A 12,323-nucleotide genomic window follows, 5' to 3' on the forward strand; every position below is an offset into this window, starting at 1 on the left:
TCTGAGGAACTCTAAATATATTTACATATATTTATCCCTCATATACCGTATACGGAATTTCGATGTCACTGCATTTGACCAAAAAAGTTTGAAATTACTGAATTATGAAACAGGAAATAACAACAAATTGCGCATTGATTTTTAGTAACTACTTCATAAAAATGAAGAAACACTTCGTGATTGTTAGTTACAGCATATTACAAGAACTTAATGGAATTATATAAAAAAAAATGATATTTTTGAAAAAACGAAACTCCAAAAATAGCCAAGAGCTAATAAATGTGATTAAAAATTAAAACTGCAACAATAAATTAAATTTTGAATTTTTTAAAGCAGCGCGGGAAATAACACTATTTTTATGAATTAATTAGATTATGTAATTAATCACTTTCAATTCTTGCGTAGAAATGGTAACAACACCAGTGTTGCCTCTAAACTGAAAATGTTTCTTCATTGTAATATCAACATTAAATTTCATTCAGTGGAATGAATATTTTTACCAGAACTTTTACGCTGTAAACCATTTATAACAAACGAAAAATACCACACATCCTCAATCAGTAGAAAAAAAATGAAACATCCCTTGTAACAATTTAATCATTACAGTTGTCAATATTATGCTTGTGAGGGGGACTAAAAGCAGTACGGACAAAAAAATATTTTCCGCTAAACCACGACATTTAACTGAATGTCAGTATAAAACAATGCTCTACAAATTCAAAGTTTACTGGCGGAAATGGCGACTAACTAAATTTTTATTTTTAGATAGAAGAATACGATATTTAAAGTTACGATAATGCCGCATGAACTTATCTGCCGCGCAAAAATTTGTTAAAAAAAACTTACATAACAGCAAAAACCAAAAGTACACTGCTACAGTTGCTTGAATTATTAGAAATATTACTGGATGCTTAAAGCGTCATATATATTTAATTAAAACCATGTACATCTCGGTGGCAAAACGAAAAAATCCAACCCACTTTATTTCGAATATGTTCACGAGTTTTAATTTTAATTAAAAATTGATCATAAGTACAAATCTACTTCTTTTATATATTACATAAAGAAACAAGATTTCGTTTAAAGATTTATAATAAAATCGTCGTCTCTGGTCACATATAAAATATAACGTAAATGCAAAGGCAAAGTCTGTACATCTCAGTACTTAGATAACTAAAATTGTTTACATTTTTTACAAAATCTAGATAAAAAAATATTATATATGAATATCATTATTCTAATTAGACTTGGCTAGTTAGCCCACAAATAGCTAACTAACTAGAACCTTATTTTCAAACACTTCTAGTTATTCTCATTATGAAATTAAGAATTATGAGCAACCAACTGAACAAATAACAGGATTGGAACAACAATTTAAAAGAGAATTTTAAAAATTCAATATTAATTCTTTCCCCTCACGCACAAAAAAAAACTTAAAAATTGTCGTTGCAATACAATCAAGACTCAGAAAAGCAGCAATCTCCCAAATTTTTAATTTCATACATAAATATTAATTATCAATGGCTGAAAATAAGTTGTAACACCATTAACCAACAGTAATGAAAAAATATATCTAAATTTCACAAATAGTCTTGACCATTAAAATTGAGAAAATAACTTCGATTGCTCTGCTTAAGTAAATAAATTCAATGTTTTATTTATCTAATCAAAGATTTGTACCATAAATAACGCTTTAACACTCACAATGGTGTTATGTTCCTTGGCACTAACTTTTACATCACTTTCCACTACCACATGTTATAGTCCCTTCCACCCTGAGGCGCTGCATCCTGCAACTATAAACGTGCATATTCATTAAGAAAATTTACAAAAATACCTGAGTATGTTCTAAATGAGATCTTTGTGGAATGAATGGATTATGAGCCACCTCTGGTTGGGGAGATGCACCCAGTTCACTAAAACTAGATAACTGTTGTGTAAGAGCCATTGTTCCTTCCTCTACAACTGTAACAATAACCCACATAGGATCTGCAACATGAACAAAATTTATTTTATTGAAAACTTCATTTTGCAGGTAGATGTACCCCCAAAATATGCCCCTTTTTCTGTACACAGTCTCCATTTACTTTGATAAACGCCCGGAGTCGGAGGACTAACCATATGGACGGTTAAATGAGTATCCTCGAATGGTTTAAGAGGAGGAAGGACTACTCTACCTCCATTAAAACTATTGCCATCTGAACATTGAGCATAACAACCTGTGGGCCATTGATCTGGGCCATTGTTGATGATGTGCCATACTTTTTGAAAGCTGCCACAATATAACATTACAAATGAATACACACAGTATTTTTTTAGTACCTGACATTGGGTTCTATACTTTCGGATTCACTAGCTACAGGGTCCTGTACAAGGGTCATTGACGGAAGTTTCGTCGAATTTTCAATATCCAAGTAGGAACAAATGGCAGCTTGGAGATTCCTTTTACAAAGTTTAAGCACAATGTGCAGAATTATGATTTAGCTCTTACCAGTTATTCATATCCAGAAAAAAAGCGGCTGTAGAATAATTTAAACTACTCCCTAATAATTTTTGTAGTTGTTGCACCAACTCTTCCTTATCAGTTGTACCCATACAACTGAATTGTTGCAACAAAGACTGTTCTATATCCATGGTCCCGTTTCCAGAGCCTTCTGAAGGACCGTTGTTAACGTCCATTATAAAATTGTGACAAAATCCAAAACGTCTATAATTATATAGGGCGATGGTTGTCTCAAAGAATTATTTACAAAAGAAAAAAATGGTCACGATGATAAAATCATGACAACTGCACACCAAAATAACCTTCATTCGAAATTTGGCAAAAATGTGCAACGACAAGTGACATATTGTAAAAATTCGTTACTTGCATAAAATTATCAACGATTATGTGTAACACTACTTACTTATTACAAAGCACTTTATTTTTAAATCACATTAATTAATTTGACAGGTAATGCTTTAATCAAAAATGACATTTCACCACCATTTTAGACATGTCATGCGACCAATCAGAAGCAAAAACTTTTGTTATCAGGTGGTGTCGCCATCTCATGGACAATCTGAAAATCGTTGAAGTTTTCTTCCTATTAATAATTTTGCGAATTTTGAAATTGAATTATGGTTAATTTACACATTATTAACGTTTTAGTTACAAACTAAATAAATTTATTTTTCATATAAATAATTTGTGGAATAAACTGCGCATGCGCCCCAAATATTAGGGGCTGCATTGGCGCCACAAGCAAATGCAGTATTAGTATGAAGTGATTTTTCCTATAAAGCATTACTATAAATAAAAAGTTATTGTAATTATTTTTAAAACTAAATCTAACAGTTGTGTGCGGTTCATTAACTTTGCTCAGGTTGGTAAATGGTTGTTTTATTAATCAGTTCCTTGGAAAGATATAATTCAGTGGTGCTACATTCTTGTGTTGTTATCATCTTTTGTTGTTTATATTAATAGCACCGTGGAATTAAATTGTTTTGGTACCGAAGATTTATTTTTGGAATTATTGACGTTACGAATGTCACTATTTAATTTTTTTTATAATGGCTTATAATATTCCCAGTTTTCGCAAATATGTTACACACATTTTGTGAAAAAGGAAATCAAAATACAGTCAATTCTAGTGTGCGTGTGTCACTGAATTTTTACACCCAAAAAGTGATCTACCTACCTACAATTAAATTATTATTAGAATAAAACCCAAAATGAGCAGTAACAACCTAATCATACGCAGTGTTGGTCAGTGCAAAGCTCCCCTTAGAGAAATAAAAACACTAGAAGAGCCCCCTTCAAAATGTCAAAAAATTATTCACGGTTACGCTTTGCCTCAAATCGCGATTAAAAGTGAAGACAAAACCTGGAACAAGGCTTTCAATGAGGTATGACTTTTATCACTTCATTTTTTATATAAATAAAAAATATTTAAAAAGATGTGCAAAAAATGGGCTCAACCGGGATTTGAACCCGGGACCTCTCGCACCCAAAGCGAGAATCATACCCCTAGACCATTGAGCCTCATGGTTTCAACGCCCGTCTTTTCCTTTCAGGTTTTACTTGTAAATGGATGTTGGGATACATCGAATAAGATCCCTAATATTGTTGCCGAAATGCACAACATACAGACCGAAGAAATTAAAGCACTACAAAATACCTGTTCGTTCAACGATTCGCGTGATTTTCTGAATCCTAGTCCCCGAGGGTCGGACAGTGGCATCGAATCAGATTGCACCGACGGGAATCTTTCCTGGCTCCTAAATTACAAAATTCACGAACTGCCTCCTGTTCCCGGTGAGTCTTTTCTTTTTTGGAACATTTTCTTGCTTATTAACTAGCAAGTTTGGCGTTTAGGTGAAACCTAAACTGAACTGAAATGTTTATTTATTATTATAATTTTCACCTGTTTTGCCGGGGATCGCTTAGAAATGCTACAGTCATATTTTTAATTTTGAAGTGTTTTATGCCACATTTTAGTTTTTATCAAGTGAATGTGTGTCAGTGTTTTTTTTTTTTTTATCTTTATTTACGCATTTTTTTCGGACGGAACGATGTTAAGATTTTTTTCTAATTTTGCGATAAATAAAAGAAACGAATTTTCGCATTGTTTTTTTTTTAATTATATGTTTCTTGGCTATTTTATATTGTCAACATTTCTGGTGTTCAATATGATATTGGTGATATTTATAACATTATTATAACGTAGTTTTTTTTTTAAACAATGCATACATAACTTACTGAAAGAACGATTTCGAACATTTTCTGACTTGAACAACGTTTTAATAACACATTGAAACTATTTTTGTTGTTTATTGTTTTTTTTTTTGTTTTTCCTAATAAATTTATAATACCTAATATTGCAAAAAGATTATACAGGGTCGCTAGAATGTATGGAAACAGTTAAATATCCTGCGAACCACTGTACAAATCACTTGAAATTAGGTCTAATTATTCGTCAAAAAAATTATTTTTTGCTTAATTTGTTTACGAGATGCAAGACCAACTTGATTTTTTTTAAATGGCATTACCATATAATTAATGCATTTTTGAATAGAGCTTTTTTTCTGAATTCACTAATCTATTACAATTGGTATTTCACAAAAAAACCGATCATTTCTGAGTCAATGGTGGGACTTAAATAATAACAATCATAATAATAAGCGCCAAAAATCTGCTACAGAAATTCAAACAAATATTCATTTACCAAAAAAAAAATATTTTGTATTTATTTATTTTTGTTATTTATTTATTGATTAAAGTATTTGTTTTTTTTTTTAACAATGAATTACTGTCTAATCAGTATTTTATGAATTCTACTTCCGAACGATATTGTGTCCACCTCCTAAAGAGTTAATTAATGATTTTATTTTGCAAAATTTTGTGAAAACTTGGAATAGTTTGTAGAGACGTCATTTTTATTCATAAAAAAATTATTTTTACGAAGCCTTTTAGAGGGATAATTTAGTATATTCCTTATCATTTTCTTTTGAAATAGTTTGGTGCCTGTTACAGAGATAGAGGGGATATTTTTAAGGTAATTAATACACAAGATAGACCGAACCGGGAAGTCTACATTGTCATATAGTGAAACTTGTGAAACGCAAAGAAGTAACTTTCACACAATAGGTTCTCTAATAGCATTTAGGCAAGTACATAGTAAATAAATTTACAAAAATGTTTTCAAATTTTTTATCTCGACCGTAAGTTGGTGAAATATTGTAATAGAAGAATTAAAGCTTTCCGACGTTTCACAGTTCCTATTTATAATAGAATATAATATCGCGGATTCACCGTTTCCGTTTGTCTGTCGTCTGTTGAGGTTTATATTAAACAAGTAATCTTAGAAACTAACAACTAAAATTTATCCGTTAATCCCCAACAAGAATGTGATGACGTCATCTTAAAGTAAATAAATCCTATCTAAGAAGGGCAAAATAATATGCTTATATTTTTTTGGAAAAATAATTAGAACTCTAGCACAAAATTTTACAATTTATCTTAGAAACTACATAGTAGATTGTTCTGAAATTTTGTACACACTTTAAGGTCATCGTGGACATGGTAATTCGTTAATTAAAACTTATCAAACCTACTTTCCTAACATTAATAACGTCATCCCAAAATTTTGTAGCTAGTGTTATTTGAAATCTTGAAAATAGCATACACTGCACATGCAGTTTTTTTTATATGCTCCTATTTTTAGTATTATCAATACCTGATGTGTGTCAAAAAATTAATAAACGAAGCAAGTCATTATTCTGAAAACATAATACTGTTATTATTAGTACTAACTGTCGTCCAAAATAATCGATTTGTCTCTGCTAAGAAGTTGATGACGTCATCACAAAATTTTCTTTAAAAAAAACTGCATGAAACATGAAAATCCAACCTGTTTTATTTTAATTTATAGGGCTTTTAACAGCAAAAAAGAAATTCGTAGAATGAAATTTTATAATTTATTTAAGAAACTGGGCAAAGCAATTCTGTTTAAATAACTGTAGGCCTACATATTCTTTAATGTAACTGTTTTACAATCTAAAATTTGTAATGATAGACAAAATTGCGGTTTGGAAAGTTGCTGTTCGAAACTTTATAAATTTATCCCTGAAACCTAATTTTCATAAAAAATAACGTTGTCAAACAGACTCATGTAGAGTGTAGTACATTTCAGATTTATAACTCTAGATGTAAGAAATTATAGAACTTTCAAATGTCGTCCAAATTAAAGTCAAGGTTAAATATTCTTAAACAGTTTTAAAATAACGTTACGAATCAATTTTTTAGATGCGTCGACAGAAGCTTTGAATTACCATTCTGCTATAACAGGTAGTCCAGAAGTCATCATTCGAAGCACTAGTTCTAGTGAGATATTGTCGAGTGAGGTATGCAATAGTAATACATATAAAAAAAAATTAATGCAGTGTTCGCCGAAAGTATGGAATAATAAAATAAGTCGTTTCCCTAAAAATATATAGTTTCAAAAAGAAAAACGAGTATTGTTACATTTTTTTTTTTATAATATGATGAACTTGGAAAATAATGTATTTTTATCATCACTAATTTTTCCGACAGTAAAAAGCTCGTCAGATGCAACACTAAAATCACTTTAATAATTAGAGTATTATTTATTCTCAACAGTACTGTCTAATAAGTATATAAACTGAATAAAATTCCATATAACTAACACAAAATAATTTTCAACTGTGGTGTTTGAACAATACCATTGAGAGATATAAAAAAAATGTCGGAATTGGCCACGTACGAAAAACCGCTTGTCTTAGATTAGAATAAGTAATTATTTATTAAATATCAAGTTGCTAGTAATAAAGTTTAAAGGTATAAACTATTTTTGGAACGTAAAAAAAATGAAACGAAATTAATAATAAACGAAACTTTTATTTACAAAAGATGTTGAAAATCGTCTTCCAGACATCAACGAATGCGTCTTTTTTTATTTTCAGAATCCCGGACGAGCCTGCAAGTTTTGTAGTCAATTTTTTATATAAATATATATGTATATTAAAAAAAGGAAATAGTCTAATCTTGTTAAATTTGGATCCCTGGGTGGCAATAAATTTCTGCATTACTTTGTTATTGTAAAATTCGTTTAAAAATTTTAAGGTCTGATTGGCTGACCAGTAGCATTGTCTCTTGGAAGAGTCTATGTTGTAGCTCTTCCTTATCTAATTGCTCCATAAATAGTGAAAGAATTTCTTTAACATAGTATGCATTTGTTTTCATGGAAAAAAAATGTTTTCTTGAAATAATCACCCAAAGACCAAGTTTAACTGGTTGAAGAAGCGTGTCAACAAATACATGTGGATTTTCTGTAGAGCAGCACCTCATATTTTGACAGTTTAGATAACCATCAAGATGAAACCACACTTCATCGGTGAAAAATACCGGCTCTTCTTTCAACAACACTTTCACTTTACCTAAATGATTCTAAAGTTTTTTTACAATCTGACAAACATCATCACAAGAATGATTAGCTGATTCTAGGGGAAAATGTACGAATATCGCTACTCACCGTCTCCCAAATTACTTCCTTTTCTAAAATAGAATTCTTTGACATTTAATAATCTATTGTTAATCCCTGATGCAAAAAGAGAGGTGTTATAATTTTGACCCCTTTGCCTGTCTGTCACATCGTAGCCCCCAAACGGATGAACATATTTCAATACCCGTTTTGTTGTTTTGAAAGTTGGTTTAATCGGGAATGAAAGTGGTTTGATGAATTATTGGTTCGCACACTGTATATATAAACTTCAAGTAGGCTTCCCATAGATGACGTTTCTATAATATCAAGTCATTCTGTCGAGTGATTTTTAAGAACGGAGAAAATTGCAGTTCAAATGTGATTCATTTCTTCTTTTTGGGAGGGAAAACTGGGAAAAAAATGCATGAAACAATTTTTCTACATTGGGCGATTCATATTGTTCTCATTAAGAAATTCGTCTTTGAGTTAATTAATTAAGCTCGGGAGAAAATTCGTTGAAGACGCATCTCGTTCTAGAGGTCCAAAAATTGCCGTCATACTAGAAATCATCGCAAGTTGATGATATAGTTTTGGCAGATAGAAGATAAGGTTGAGTTGGCCGAAACTAGAGGCATCTTCCCTGCATTTGGTGTAAGAATCAGCTCGATTCGAGCCACCGTCGCAACGAACATTAACCAATTTTAGATCTTTTAAGGGTTATACTAAACTCACTTGACATACACTTTCTAAAACTTTTATGACGTAAGCGACTTAAGCCAAAGCACCCTTAGAAGTCAAACTAGCTATTGTATAACTTAACTTAATTCACATATACGTAGTAAAACTTTACAGTTCCATTATGGCAGTAACGGACAGTAATAATCCTTGCGGTTCGGGTCCATAAAGCTTACAATAGCCAGTTTGACTTATAAGGGTGGTTGGGCTCAAGACGCTTAAGTCATAAAAGTTTTACAAGGTATATGTCAAGTGAGTGTAGTATATTTGTGAGGGGTTTTTTAAATATTAACACTTGTTTAATCTATAAGACAAACGGTTTTTTTTCTGGTCAGTATGACTTGTAAAACGTGATTGAATTTTTTGAAATTCGAAAACCTCCAAGCACCTTAAAAAGCATTTTAAAAAAGTTGAAAAAATTAACTCCAATTATTATCACTCACCGTATAGTTGAAACATTATATAAATACAATGCGATAGTTGCCACACACTGGAATTGAACTTCTCGTTAATCCAGTTGAAACTTCCCATTAATAAAATGTTGACGCTGTTAACTTTCTTGTAAAAGTATAAGATTATTCAATATCTAAAAATAACCTACTCCCAATGAAATAATTACACATTACTAATTGTATGTTATCTTTAATATTCCAATTTTTAAAATAAAGCCAAATTTTTAGTTTTTGTAAATTTTCGAATATGACTTTTTTAATTCGAGGTAGAATTAGTGTAATATATTTTTCTCTTTGAATTAAGCTTTGATTAGTTCACTTTGGCTTCTATTTTCATATGATGATAATGTTACTAATTAATTGTATTTTCTTAACTAATTAATAAGCACAAATTACGCGTTACGAATAGACCAGGTCGCCAGAAAAATGAAGATATGCCCCGCTACTGTCAATTAGATTGTCAATTTTTTTTTAATTCAATAAACAGTGGTGCATAAATACTTACAGACGGTACTGTATTTTTCGTTGAGTGTATCCGTAAACTCCGAGTTTTTTGAAAAGTATACAACAATCAGTTCAATCAAACGCTTTTTGAAAATTCATTTAAATCAATATGTTTATTCGATTTGAAGTTATGTATAAATAAAGTCAAACTACTTATTGTTCACACTGTATACAGGACTTTCCTTACGTATCATTTTTTTTTTATATTAAATTTAGAACGATTTTGTGTTCATTTCTTTATATTCCCTTTGATTTCCATTAGCTGTATAAGGTACATATACTAGAAACTAATGTTAATTAACTTTTTCGTCAGAAAAGTTAAAAATTACGTATGTCATATTAATTTTAGTTGCAGTAATTCGAGGTGTACCCTGAATTGATACATTTTTTATTTTGCTTTCTAATGTTAAAAGAAGTTTTGACATGTCGATATATTTACAAAAAAATTAATTTATGTGTATTGAACGAATTAGTCAAAAAATTATGCAGTAACTAAATTTTCACAATACTGATAGTATATTTATTACTTATAAAAATTGAAACTACATTTTACTATCAAAATTTTATTTTATTATTTTGTGGAATAAGATGATAGGTGGTCAACTGACGAAAGCTATTTGTTATTATTCTAGGTGTGATTATAAAACAATTAATTGGGGAAAAGAATATTCATTTTGTTCAAACTTTCGGTAGGCACTGCGTGTATAGTGATTTATAAAAAACTGTCAAACATGTTTTTTTTTCACAATGGCAGAATATTCGTTTTATTACGACTCTTCAGATTACTCTGTGAGTGTTAACACGAAAAATCAAGGTTAAAACTGAATTTGAACAAAGTTGATTTTTTTGATAAAAAGCACCATTACTTCGTTTCGAACTTTGTTGATCTTCGGGGTTACATTCTACTGTTGCTGCAGTAAGAGTCGTAGGAAAAGTATATCTACTCGTGAGAACTGACCACAGTTTATTATTCGTTGTATATACAGTGTATTATTTTCTGTCCAGCTTTCACGGCTAGTTGCTAACAAAACTGCCTCTCTCAGAGACGGAATCAACGGCAAAGCCCAATCGTACCGATATGCAGGTCCAAAGAAGCCCCCGTTCACCTACACGGAACTGATCGAGCACGCTTTGAGTGAAAAGGGAGAGTTAACCGTATCGGGGATTTACCAGTGGATTTCGTAAGTACCCAACGTTGATGAGATTATTTCGTCGATCGTTTTTGTCTGCGTGACTGGGGTAGAAGTTGACAAATTTGCATGTGGTAAATCAGCGTAGTAAAGTAAATTTGTAGAGATCAACCGAGGGTTATGAATTGTTCCTCGGAGATTGTCGATAATCCGTGCCTGGCACGGGCCGCCTGCACTGCTGCAGGCATTGCCTCCTATTTCTTCCATCCCTTGCCTGCTTCACCTGTCGGTTAGGGTGGGCCGTGATCCGTGTTCGACGATTAAAATGCTTAAATTGTCGTTCCGCTTCACTGCCCTTTCGGGGGAACACACCACTATCGTTTTTATGTATTTTTTAATTTAAGAAATCTAATTGGATTTCACGGTTTTGACAAAAAAAGAGAGTTATTTAAAACTTTTCAAAAAATTAAAATCAATTAAAAATTTCGACTAGGTGTCTGTTTCAAAAATCAAATACTGCTTCCGTTGAACGGGAAGATTTCTATATTTGTTCCGCATATAATCTGTCAAAATAATTCTTTAAAATGAAACTTTTCTGCTGTTTATCACGTAATGTTCGAGAAAGTAAATTCAAAATTCTGTTATAAATTACATTCGCTTGTTGAAAGTTTCAAACTAGGTTTTATGCAAGTGATTTTTTTAAAGAAATTAATACGATAAAAATTGCATTGTTAAAATTAGTGCTGTTTATTCATATCACTGTTAAAAACTAAGACAAAACTTTAAATAGAAATATGACAATAAAAATAGCACAAAAATGTACATGTACACAAAATATGAAAGTTCTAGCAAAATATACCGACTTTTTCAGAAATAGATATGTGTTCAACAATTTTTAACACTTCTACGAAATCTGTCATGCTTTTATCTAATGTGGTCATTTATGAATTATTTATTTTTGTATAATATTTTTAATAAACTGGCACTACTAAATGAATCGCAGCTATTTAAATACAAAGTCACTGTTTTGTGACGAAATTATTGTTTTGGTTTCTTGTATTAACATATTTTGTCAAAATGTTTTCTTTCCTTCTTCTTAAAGTTAATTTTAGCGTTTTCGTTCTTCTTATTTTGTATTGTACGGGTATTTCTATAAAACTCTCACTACCTTCGGAATCTTTCTCCATTTTTTTTTTTTAAGATAGTTTTTTCCTCTGTTACTTTTTTCAACTAACGCTCCGGAAGTATTGCAGCAGGGTCTCTTTGACGAATAGCTAATTTAATATTTTCTCAACGTTTCATAACTCCTACTAGAGTATAAAAATGTAGGTGTCCCATTTTCATCTGTCTGTAGTCTTTTGGCGATTTAATACATAAGTGATGTCTGGAAGGGAACGACAGATTGTTGTGAAATTTTAGACTTGCTTTAGGAATATCAAGTAGGAGTAATAAATAGTAAAACGCTCACCAAAATTTATTGGTTGTTGCCATGGAGGTAGGTTGTTACCAACCAAAAATGT

The 12,323-nt window shown here is 31.0% G+C and overlaps 2 protein-coding genes and 1 non-coding gene across 10 annotated transcripts in view; 1 reads left to right on the forward strand and 2 right to left on the reverse strand.

Moving 5' to 3' along the window:
- LOC135126771 (protein ILRUN) lies at window positions 1-4,252 on the reverse strand. Of its 4 annotated transcripts, none has more exons than XM_064052907.1 (6): window positions 4,161-4,252; window positions 2,492-2,707; window positions 2,323-2,442; window positions 2,046-2,272; window positions 1,838-1,989; window positions 1-1,796 (listed from the first exon to the last, which is right to left on the reverse strand). In XM_064052907.1, the coding sequence occupies exons 2-6, from the start codon at window positions 2,677-2,679 to the stop codon at window positions 1,749-1,751; spliced, it is 735 nt and encodes a 244-aa protein (XP_063908977.1). In that variant the 5' UTR covers window positions 2,680-2,707; window positions 4,161-4,252; the 3' UTR covers window positions 1-1,748. The 4 variants fall into 4 exon arrangements, with proteins under 4 accessions (XP_063908977.1, XP_063908976.1, XP_063908975.1 ...); XM_064052906.1 differs by lacking the exon at window positions 4,161-4,252 and adding an exon at window positions 2,907-2,997; XM_064052905.1 differs by lacking the exon at window positions 4,161-4,252 and having other exon boundaries at window positions 2,492-2,996.
- LOC135126770 (forkhead box protein N5-like) overlaps window positions 3,277-12,323 on the forward strand; it is a 26,312-nt gene continuing 17,265 nt past the window's right edge. For 4 of the 5 annotated variants that reach the window (XM_064052900.1, XM_064052902.1, XM_064052903.1 and 1 more), the window contains exons 1-4: window positions 3,574-3,888; window positions 4,057-4,297; window positions 6,788-6,885; window positions 10,679-10,854. In XM_064052900.1, coding sequence (XP_063908970.1) covers window positions 3,715-3,888; window positions 4,057-4,297; window positions 6,788-6,885; window positions 10,679-10,854 — 689 coding nt within the window. In that variant the 5' untranslated portion in view covers window positions 3,574-3,714. Of the gene's footprint in view, window positions 3,366-3,573; window positions 3,889-4,056; window positions 4,298-6,787; window positions 6,886-10,678; window positions 10,855-12,323 lie in introns of those variants that run through there. The other variant, XM_064052904.1, reaches the window with a different exon arrangement.
- Window positions 3,953-4,024, reverse strand: Trnap-ugg (transfer RNA proline (anticodon UGG)). Its single transcript has one exon. It is a non-coding gene; the product is annotated as a tRNA-Pro (tRNA).

The sequence above is a fragment of the Zophobas morio genome, unplaced genomic scaffold (genome assembly GCF_036711695.1).
Source record: "Zophobas morio isolate AGI-343-1 ecotype UQ-CSIRO unplaced genomic scaffold, CSIRO_AGI_Zmor_V1 ptg000011l, whole genome shotgun sequence".
Taxonomy (NCBI): Eukaryota; Metazoa; Arthropoda; class Insecta; order Coleoptera; family Tenebrionidae; genus Zophobas; species Zophobas morio.

Bases quoted from the DNA above. Each gene is read 5' to 3' on its own strand.
- LOC135126771 (XM_064052907.1), bottom strand. From the start codon at position 2,679: ATGGACGTTAACAACGGTCCTTCAGAAGGCTCTGGAAACGGGACCATG. The intron at 2,273-2,322 runs GTACTAAAAAAA...ATATTGTGGCAG, and splicing joins AGTATAGAACCCAATGTCAG to CTTTCAAAAAGTATGGCACA. The intron at 1,990-2,045 runs GTACATCTACCT...TTCATGTTGCAG, and splicing joins AAAAGGGGCATATTTTGGGG to ATCCTATGTGGGTTATTGTT.